The following is an 11,697-nucleotide window of genomic DNA, read 5'->3' on the forward strand; positions in this document are numbered from 1 at the left end:
AGAAACTTCGAATTTGGATGAATACAGGAGACTTTTCACAGCAGTGGCACAGTTCTGTGTCATTCCAAACTCCAAACCCTACTGGTGCTCTTATAAGAAACGTTGGTGATAGAGGAATGAAACAGTAATAGCAAAACATAATGCTGCTGCACAGCTTAGCAGCTCTGATCTATACTGGTGCTATAGTCTTAAAAAACATCTTTCAGTCGTCAACAACTAATTATTAGCATGTCCACTAATGTGTTTTGAGCAATAGTTTAAAACTAGTGTTTCTGTGAGAATCTCCTCTAAAATACTAAAAAATATTATTTACATATTAACTTATATGGAATTATAAATTCAGCTTTAACAACATCAGTCTTTTCAACTTCCCTTACATCTCTGGTTAGAAGCACAAATGTAATTTGTGTTTCTTGGATGATCCTTCACTGTTTTTTCCCCTCTCAGATGGAGTGTATAAACTTGCCAAACTGTGTGAGAACTTGGACAATGTTAGCTCCAACAGTTCAGAGATTTTTAAAGAAATACTCATCAAAATCATATTCAGATTTACAATTTCTAGAAGTTTAAAAGGTTCACACAAGATAAAGTAAAAATAGTAGAGTCTTGATATCACATGAAAAAAGGTTATGTTTCCCACATCCAACCCAGAAGTTGAATATAAGAAGTTGGCAACAAAGAAGCCATTTATTGACCACAACTCTTTGACAGAGTTGTCTTTAGAGAGCAAATGGAAGAAGTAAGAGATAGTGGAGGAAGTCAGGTGTTTTATAAATGCTTAGTTATCRCTGTTTTTCAAGCAGACACATATGACTCAGGACATGAATCAAATAAATCAGATTTCATTCCACTAGATTATAAAACTGTTTTGTAGTCTTACTGAAACATTATACTGTTTCTTCAAGCAGCTGGAATTAGAAATCTTGTGTAGCATTAAATAGCCATGGGGTTAATTCTTTTCTGACCTACAATGATATTTATAGAAACTATGCTGGCAAGAAGAGTTTGTATCAGATTTTATTTCCTTATACCAGATTAACAGTATCATGCTTCAATATTTGTACCCAGACAGAAGAAAATATGCTTTTAAACATGTTATTGTCGTTACCTTGCAAGTAATATATCTTTGCAGACTACATTCTTTGTGTGTTAATATAAGCAATAGCTGTCACCACCCACTAAACACAAAGCCAATGTTTTAACAGATATTGTGACATGTCTTTCAAATACTATACAGATATTACTTAGCTAAGAGAAGGACACTTTCCCTTTCCCTAGCAAGGATTTACCCCAAGACATTATAGCAATTTGGATTTGTCTTGGGAACCTTAAATCCAATGCTCTGTTTTCAGTCTCAACATTAAGACAGAGGCCCCCAAGAGCTTTTAAAGATCTAAAAGGAAAACCTCACATTTCAAACATTAGAAATTTGCAGGTAGCAGCCCTTGATGGAAATACTCATTCCGCTCAAGTAAAAAATGAGTTTCTAACAATCAAAATTCTGTTAAAACTATGAAAGACTATGCTACATTTATAAGGGAAAAGGAGGATGAAGCAATCAGTAGTTGGCCAGGTATTCAGAAACTTCTCCATGATTATATGAACATACTATAATTAATCCACAACCATCTAGAATAATATTATGTAAGGAGCATACATCTATCAAAACAGATTATCAGCGGGACTTTCAATTAATGAACAGAGGTATATGGCATTTGTAGGATTAACGTAGGCATTCAGTACAGTACCATGTAATAATCTTAATGGGATAAATGCTAACCAGAAGATAATGTCACAACACAAATTAGAAAGTGATGCTAATAAACCACTTGGAAAAAACGGAATGTCCCAAAAATCAAGAAGTATTTCCCCTCATCCAACACCAGGGCACTGTCCTGCTATGAATTAAAGAAAGCATCACCTTCCTGACAGCTTCAAAGCTAAAGATGGAGAAAAACTGTCTTTCTCTCCCTTTTTTGATTGCCTGCAAAACTGACAACTGAAAACATATGCATAATGCATCTTTCCCTTTTCCTTGGAAAGACAGATTTCTGTCTTTGTCTACCAATTCAGTACCATCAATCTAGACAGATCGGCCCACTGTCTGTTACTAAAAAACTTCAGAGGTATTACTATAGGGAAGTTAACAGATCTCTTATGAATATTTCTGATTTCTAAGCATTTCAAAATAAATGGGCAAGGGTGAAATTGAAAAAAAAAAAAGAGAGAGAGGGGAAAAAAAAAGAAACCCACAAAACAAACAAACTGGGGTCACACAACCACCACAGGAAAGCTACAGAGCCATCCATAACAGATGAGGTTGACCTAAGAAATACAGGATGCCATAAGATTCACTGAATGAAGACCAGYAAGGACTAGAGTCCCTGGACACTTGCACAAAACCAAACCAAACACACCCAACCCACACACCTATAAGTAGTCTCAACTCTCACAAGCACCAATCCCAAGAAGGAATTGCACTTGCACCCATCCATCTACAGAGGTACACTTACAGATGCTATGGTGGTGGTTTCAGTCCCTTTAATCAGTTGCAGATCTGATGCTGTTGAGGCACGATCCTGCCTTATTCCGCTCTTGACCATTTACTACCAACACTTCTCCATGAGCCAGCACTACCACAGGAGCTGGATTATGGAACTGACCTACGTCTAAAAACGTGTGTTCCCCCCCCACACAGTCAAAAAACAGAGAATAAGAAATACAGCACAGTGCGAGTTAAAGGAGACCCAAGATTACTTCTTTTGAAACTGGAATACATTTCTACCAGATTAAAAAGCGTCCATGCACCACAGTTTGAAAGGGTGGAAGAAAAGACAGACATTTCTGTCCAAAAGAATGGCATTTCCTTCTGAAAAGGGTTGATATCTAACAGCTGTATAGTTATAATAAAGTGTTAAAATTACCTTAGATAAAGAAAAATCTATGCCTAGTATCTCTTAGGCTTCTAATGTTAATTATTGGAGGAACAGTTGCTATCAGTCCATCTCACAGAGAGTAAAATGTGGTGGGATTTGCATCTTTAAAGAAAACAGCAGACATCATACAGAATACTATCATAACGATATATATGGAAAGGAAAAAAAGAACGAGGAAAAATAGCAGTAGAATTCCACCATGCTGTCACAATCAGGTCTTCTGTGCAACACCACAGATGCAGCAGAGGTAACACCTCTGCAGATCACATCCAGCACTACATTGCCTTCCTAGAAAGTTTCCAGGGCTTCAGTAAGGCCAAGATTTGGGCCAAATGAACTTCACTCCCTTCCCTAGGTGCTCAGAGAGGCTCTGTGCAAGTGTGGTTAGCAGGCCCCTTTGTAACCTTAGGGAGCAAGCCACCAGCATGAAGAACAACACACTGCCAAATGCTGCACAACATTTTCTTCTTGTTTTTTAAACCTTCAATTCAGTAGATGTCTTTCACCATCTGATCACATGCAAATGGTTGTTTGCTGGTTCAACTATAAACTGAAAGGGCAGCAGCACTAACCAGCAGATATCCATCATATTTGTATATTTTAGAGGGCAGAAGAAAACAACCTAATCATCTCATCTTACTCCTGGCTCAAGCTCTATGCTGGTTGGACTTCGAGATTAAGCTGAACCATTCATCTGAGCTACTGTATCTGTGAAATTCAAAATTAATGTAGGGAAAATGCAGCATAGCAGCATCATTAAACACTGCAATACAGATTTACCTAAATATATATTTACATAGATAATCTTCTTCCATTCCATCCTCTTCTCCTCAGCCTCAAAGTGAAAGTAGCCTCCCTTCCCAAGAAAAACATGTTATTTTAAAAAGACTTGGACAATTTATCATAAAAGCAATAGAGCATATTGAGATTCTGATGTTTTACATTTTCTCTCTTTTTGGAACATAACAAAAAAGTCTGTGGGGGAAAGAAGTGGAAAGCTTTTTATTATTAATAAAGAAAGAAATACAGTATCTTGCAGCAAATGCTCCAGGTTTTATCAGTCACTCAATTTGAACCATATATAAAGGGTAGAATACAGTCTAGGCTAAAAAAACTTCCTTCTTAAAGGAATCACACTGTGAACAAACTAAAGTATAATTGCAGGATAAATATGCCATCAGTAGTAGACCTTGCATTTCCAAAAGCTAAGTCTTCATTGAAGCAAGTGAGGTTAAAGGATTTTTGTGGACTGAAATTTAATTAAACAATGGACCTCAAAACAATCAAGACAAAGAGTGCTAAGATGCTGTTCTCCCAAACTTTTAAGCATGACTGYGCCCATCTCAAAATCTATCAAAACACATTTTCCTTGAAATGTCATTTGTTTTAAGGACAGTCTGTGCTGCCAAAAATCTGTACGTTTTCCATGATTTTTCATTAAACAGTTTTCCTCAGTGCAAAATGTATGGCTTTCTAAGCTGCTGAACAGTGCAGGTTTAAAACCATTTTCGTCTTCAATACAGTGACTATTTTGTTTGAGAAACTAGAAAGAGCACATTATGCAGCCCAGATAAAAACAACAATTCTTTTTAGGATGAAGACGACAAGCGAACTTGGAGAGATGCTGTTATGGAAGGAGCAACACCATTTTCACTGCATCCCTGTTAAACTCCCTTCTTAAAAGAAAAGGCCTTTTTTTTTTTTTTTTTTTTTTTAAATCACCAGCATTCCTGGCTTTTCTAAATATTTGTTAAAGAGTTTGTTGAAGCTCGCAACAAGGGTAAAGACTAGAGAGAGGAGACTACTACCGTCAGTCCTGTCCATCTAATTTTGGAACTTGTAGGCCTCAGGGTGACATGAACAGAAGGATCATGGGAAACGGTGCTGGTAGGGAATCCAACAAAAGTAAGAGGCAATAGCTTGATCACCCTTTCAGTCCATCAAAAAGGAAAGAGGGCTCTTGAAGACTACTTTGATGCAGGAGGTTGTGGGGTTAAGTAATGCCTTATTACTCTCACATTACAGGTTGCACTGGATGTGGCTTAGAAGTCACTTTGGGTTTCACCAGCAACTTATCTAACTAAACATGTGGTATAACACAGAAGATTAGAGCGTATGACAACAATATCTTTTTGAAAATATTATGATGAGATTAGAAACGTCAACACTGTTCTGTCAACAGTCATAATGAATTATCTGTTATCTGAATTTACCCTACTCTTTTCTGCTCCACGTAACGCAAAGAAATAGTGTCAGAACACAGCAGTATGCATTTACAATTCATTTTTTATTTCTGGGGAGAACTTCTGTATAAAATACACCTTCAATGGAACATATTCATGTATCTTGAAGGTTCATAAGAAATAAGCAGAGAAATGTAATGACTCCACAGAAGAAACCAAGCAGTTCCCTGGTTTCAGAGAGCCAGATGTAATCCCTGCTAAAGCCAACAGCCATATTCTGCGTCTGAAAGTTATTCTAAGCAACTAGCTAAAGATCCTGCAGTGAGCCAGTTGCTGATTATGGGGCACAACTCTATCTCCAGGCTCCCAGGTTTACCTTCCACACACAACCATACAACCAATATCCAGACCCAAACTAATTTTACTGTGTTTTTGGTTTGCTCTTGAAAAACAATCTTCAGAACAGTTCCTTCTCATTCTGTTCAACTACATGCATACTAAAAAATGAAAATGAGCACCTCCAAATTAAGCTAAGTGGGGGAAAAATAAAACCCTCCACGTACTAGACAAAATTAATTTGTTGCTGGCAATGACTGCTGTTTTTAAAATCTATTTTGGACACTGAGTTCAGCACAGACAAYAAAATTTCAGTCCTTTGAGCAACTTTTATAATGTACCCTAATTACTAGAAATAAAATTCAGCATGCAGTAGCTGTTCAAAATTGCTAGTATAATAAAATGTACACCAGTATCTTTCATCTGAATCCTCATTCCCTTTAAACAGGGAAATGAACCCACCTAAATTAATTTTCTACTCTGCATATTCACATGACTCTATAATACATACTTTGCCAAAGGGCAGGTTCTACATCAATTTTATGAAAACGGTTTAACAAGATAAGCAGCTGCCTGGTCCGAGCACAACAACCTGTTCCTAAATGCACCATCCTTCAACAATAACGTGCCGTATCAGAGCTTCTGGCAACTTCAGCATACGTAGGTGGGGGTACACAGTTTCTTCCACAAAACAACAAAAAGCAAATATCCAGGAGCAGCTGTCCCCACATGTTTTATGAGATAAGCTAACCTCCAATTAGTGACTATTAGGAGCAAAACTTTCCCTAGGGGCCTGGTTATCCAGTAATTGCATATGGCAGGGTTTCTTCAACATCCCTCCAAAACAGCTGGTACTGTGCAGTGTCAACAACAGGACTAGATTGACCGATGGCTTGATTTGAAGCGTCAGCTAGTTTGCTCACAACACATTAACTGTTTTGGCACACACATAGGTGTAACCATCCCACTTACATTAATGAAATCTGAATCAACATTGTTCTGTTGCCTGCAGCAGTCGCATTTTGTCCATTGAGCACAGATCAGGGCCATGCCTTTTTGCTTAGTTGGAGATTAAAAGATATCACTAGTAAATTCTACTTCTCTGAATAGTGTCTTATTCCACCGAAATGCAAGAAAGCTTGATTTTGCTGTAAGAATTTAAAAGAGAAAAGCAACCAGATTAGGTTGCCATCTCCTCAATAAACAAAGACATTTTATTTAGTCTGCCCTGCCTTAAAAAACACAGAATGTGCAGAATTGAAGCCAGAAAAGATCAAGGTATTCTGCTTCCAGAACCACTTCTTGTTACTCCAGTAGCAGAGTTTAACTGAACTCGGGAAAATTAGAAGGTAACATTCAAGTATCTTCACTTCCTTTCAAATAAGCAATGTATAGTCTGAGCTTTGTCATCTTTAAACTGTGATGCGTTGTCCAAATATAAATCCAAACAGTTCCTGTGCTGCACTAAGCTCCCACTCAAAAGAAGAGACGCAACAAGTGACATACATCTTTAAAACATGTAGGTGGTTCTGCTTATTATTTGTTCCTCCTTTTCTACCCCTGCAGCGCTCCTCTACTGTTACTTCCTGTAACAAGACTTCAAAACCCACCTAACATTGGCAATGGACAAGGAGGGGCAGCGATGACAAGCTCAAGGAAGAGGTACACAGCGCATTAAGTATTCTCTGCAAGAAACATCCATCTTGCTGTACTCCATATACCTTCCAACCATATGCTCTGATCACCAACCAGGCACCTGCCCTTGTATTGAAAAGGAAAGCTCTTTTAAAACAACGTATCAGGAGACAGAGGAATGCATCTACTCACAAGTTCTGCTGAAAGGTTTTTTTTATATATTTTTTAAAAGATACTTTCATGGAAGAAAACAAAGCTACAAGTTACACAGAGTATCACTTTGGGTTAACAGGGAATGGACAGGAGTTTCCTTTTAAAAGTTACTAACTTTGTCTTATTTTAGTGTCTAGGAGCCATAGAGCAGGATCTCCACTGTACTTGCTCCTGTGAGTTTCTGTGCAGTTGGCTCCTTTTTATACACCCTTCCTGGTCTTTCCTTGATGTAGGAGAAACTAGGCGCACAGGAGATACTGCAGTAGAGCGTCATCATCTCCTGTATTACAGCCATAATCACAATGCTTGGCCCAGAGCCACTCAAGGTATCTGTGACAAAGAACACGTAGAACAGGATGGCCAGATTTTTCATTACAGATTCAGGGGAAATCTTATCATTTACCATCATCTGCCTCCTGTCATTTCAATGCTCTGCTCAGAGTTGGAAAAAAACAAAAGTACTTCAGCAGGGAGGTACTAACAGCTGCTGCTCCAGCAAGACAGAAGGAAGGAAGTTGCCATGGTGCCAGGGAACATGAAGAACAGATTCAGCATGACTACCTGCCTGCTTGACTAGCAAAGCATATACACTGAGCCTCCACCTGTAACAAGAAAAACTGCACCCTAAGAAACAGCAGTCCTTCATCTGGGAGAAAAAGCAGTATGAAAGAGAGACAAAAAAAGGAAGGAAACATCTTATTTGGCAAAAGTAATCAAAAAGGAGATTTTACCTGCATACCCTGCATACTATTCCAATGCAAGAGGTAGCACATGTCAGCCTCGATACCTACAGCTTCCTGCTAACAGGAAAATGAAAACGTACCCAGTTCCCTGGGCCCAATTACAGCACTATCTCACAGCCAAAGCAAACAGCAGAAGGCAAGGGGACAACCACCTTGCTTATGTGTTACCCCCTGGATACAAAGCCTATTGGGAGCATCAAGCAACAAGGAGTTCCATGCAGCTGACAAGCCAGTCTTCCTTGCATTTACTAGCACTTCTCTGCAAATTCATCTCTCTGGTTTTGGAAGGTGCTTTTATCAGATTCTTCCATTTTTCCTGTCAGAAAATGGGAAAATTAAACAGACATGAAGCAGTAGTGCTGTTTCATGACCAAAGCCAAAGCCCACCAAGCTACAGACAGGATCACGGGGGTGAGGGAAAGCAGGGGAGACTATGGGAAACAATCTTAACAGAACTGAGTTTCTTTCCAGTCTGCAGGGTTGGATCAGTTTCAACATGGCTTTTAGATTCATCTCGTTAGCAGCATATCTGACCTTCCGGATATTTGTTAACTATTTCTAAATTTTTTGCTAACATTAAAAAGTAGAGACTCATATGATACCTCCCACCCCCAAACCAGCTGCTCACAAAGACAGCCCACAAGGCTCCTACCAAGTACTGTTAAGTCCCCGATCAGCTTGCCCCTTTTTCACCAGTGTCCTACAGCTGGCAATATTGTACTGATTAGGTGGAAGAGAGAGAAGATGCGGCAGGACAGCCAGGACACCAGCAGCTTCCCATGAACAAACAGAAAGCCTACTGGGGAGCACAGCAGGGAAATGGTTTTTAGCCAGGTCTCCACATCTGAAACACCAGAGCAGAATGCCTGCCTCCCCTGAAGTTAATGAGAGCACACTGCTTAATCACACGCTCGCACTGCTAGGGGTCTGTGAGAATTACTACGCACCCTCCCTAACTCATCTGTGACTCTTGGAACCCTGAGGACCTGGGAACAAAAGCAGAGGAAGACAATTGTTTGTTCCAGTGGCTGAGCTACAAGATCTGGTGAAGTTCTCAGCACACAGACCAACCCTGTGTCTTCCTAGCTACCCTTCACCAAGTCTATGCAGATTCCAAGCTCTGAGATATGAAGTAAATACCTGTGCTGCTCTAAGCACAGAGTGGCATTTTGATGCCTTAAGCCACTGTAGTAATTTTTTCTAACTAAAAACAAGAAGGTGCCTGCCGCATTTTTAGGGAGCACACCGGCCAGCAGCCTGCCTCTTGATAAGACAGAACCCCCTAAGTTGTGCTTTTAACTGTAAGCTGAGGAGATGCTCCAAATTTGTAACATGATGATCTAAAAATTAGGCTAATGAAATGTCACTTAGCACCATGATCAAGACTATCACCACACTGGAGCTTAAATATTTATGTCCTCTTGAAAGCAGAAGTAATGGATCATCTCTCCCTCTCTGCCCGTTTCTCCAGTCAGGAGAAAATTTCATAGACTCTTTCAGAAGAGTTGAAGTTGAAAGGGACCTATAGACATCATCTAGACCAACCRCCTGCTCCAAGCAGGGCTAACTTCAAAATCAGATCAGGTTGCTAAGAGCTTCATTCGGCTAAGTTTTGAAATTCTCCAAGGATGGAGATTATGCAGCTTTCCTGGGTGCCTATGCCAGTGCTTGGCTACTCTCATGCTGAAGAATTTTTTCTTTATGTCCAAACATAACATCCCTTAATATTCCCTTTGTCATCTATCAGCATATGGCTACCACCTTCTGATTGCTTTTGCTTTCCTTTTCACTTTATTTTTTCGATAGCTTTTTTTTATACCACCCAAATTTTCAAAATTACTACCTGACATTCACCTGAGTTTTACAGTTCCCAGTCTCTGTTCTGGAATCCTTTAGTATCTGCAGCATTTGTAACTGAATTACCAAGCCACTAAAAGCTTATGCCTTAAAACTGCCCAAACTTTCTACTTCTATTTCCTCTTAATGAATTTATTTCCTTCTGTAACTTTAGAAAAAACTTACTATTTTGTGGAGCTTTACTCACTGCCTACTTTCATCTCCTTATTGCTTCCCTCCTCCTCAATAATTTCACTATGCATAAATCAACTTTATTTAGATGACTCAAAGGGGACAATGGAAAATCAGAAGCCTCTTAAACCCTGACAATACTTTTGGTATTCTTGTTAGAGGTAAACAAAAAATATTATGAATTTCCCTTAAAGTAATACTTTTAGTAAAAAGACAAAGCTATTGGTAAAGTATCAATTTTAGCATCCATCACAATTTCTTCCTAAAAACATATCACCTTAATATTAATATTCTTGACAGGAAAGCCAAAACTCAGCAACAACCAAGCAAAACAACTGGAAGAAACAGAAAGAACAACTGATGGGTGATAGGACTGAAATGAAGATACTAAGAGAAATGAGATCTGAAGACTGAATTATTTTGCTTTTTAGAGAGGCATTTTCACAGGAATTGGTTTGGCATTTAGGAAGCAAGACAGCTACTGCTCTAGCAATAAGCAGTAGCTCCAGCTAAAAAAATAAAAAAGAAGAAAAAGAAAAAAGGAAGCAAGGAGATGAAAAGACCAGGGACTAAAGCAACTCAAACCATGCCCTTTTGTTTCATGGCATGAAATCCACATTTTCTTTTCAAATTGTCATACACTGGTATGAGGCTATCATGCTATCACAGCATGGGGATAAAACAAAATTAGATACACAATCTGTTCTTAGGACATAAGCGAGTGGGTAATAAGTTTCTGCTCTCAAATATGAAATCATTCATTGTGACTTGATCTGTAGGGCAAGCTTTTTCTATTAAGAAACTCCAGAAGGTTCAGTGTGCAGCAGAGACCAAAAGCTATGGACTGACCCAGGGTATTTCAGTATCATGGTACAATGACAGAAAGCATGTTACAGCTGACTTTCAAAATCAGCCCAGCAAGCAAAAGGGTATTTTAATAATAACCATCACCTCAGCTTTATTCAGGATACTTTATAAACCAGTAGTTCGCTATACATCCAACAGAATTATGCCCCCTAGGCAGAAGACAGAGGGACAAAGTTGCCCAACAACAGTCTCAACGACCCCCAGCAGCCAGTTTTTGAAGATGTTTTAATGGGTTCTGGGGAGAGCCTCTTTAAAAATGGATAAAAAGACAATGGAGTAGAAGATAAAAGAAATGGAAGATCCCTATGGATTCAGTTCTCCAGCAAACACCTGTACTTGAATACTTCCGAATATGAACCATTAAAATTATTCCCTGAACAAGAAACTTACTTCCTGGCAATACTGCAGAATCCCTTCTTTAGTTCTGATGCAGGTCTTGGCCCCAGATGGGTCAGATTCCCATTTTCCATTCTGAACATTCATGTGCATATTGAGTTTGCCACAGAACATGGCAATTTGGGGCTCTGCCAACAATCCAGCATTTCCATCAGCAGGCACCTGGAAGGAGAACAAAAAATAAGTTTTAAACTCATGACTGACATTTCAGTCCATCCAAAGCAGTAACAGTCCAAACAAGCCCAAATCAGTCACTAGGCTTACCCACATATGGCAGTAAAGACAAAAATTATTTGATTCAGGCAGGTTTGAGAGACATAACCAAAATCTCTATAGAAATTCAACATGCTATGGCATAAC

At 39.0% G+C, this 11,697-nt stretch overlaps 1 protein-coding gene across 1 annotated transcript in view; it reads right to left on the minus strand.

Moving 5' to 3' along the window:
- The window catches only part of LOC112971768 (amyloid-beta A4 protein-like), a gene marked incomplete at its 3' end in the record, with an annotated part of 111,469 nt that extends 100,003 nt beyond the window's left edge, over nucleotides 1-11,466 (minus strand). Inside the window, exon 1 of the mRNA XM_026077489.1 lies at nucleotides 11,332-11,466. Coding sequence (XP_025933274.1) covers nucleotides 11,332-11,451 — 120 coding nt within the window. The remainder of the gene's footprint in view (nucleotides 1-11,331) is intronic.
- Between the last annotated feature and the right edge of the window lie 231 nt (nucleotides 11,467-11,697).

Source organism: Apteryx rowi, unplaced genomic scaffold, assembly GCF_003343035.1.
Source record: "Apteryx rowi isolate R43461 unplaced genomic scaffold, aptRow1 scaffold_455, whole genome shotgun sequence".
Lineage (NCBI taxonomy): Eukaryota > Metazoa > Chordata > Aves > Apterygiformes > Apterygidae > Apteryx > Apteryx rowi.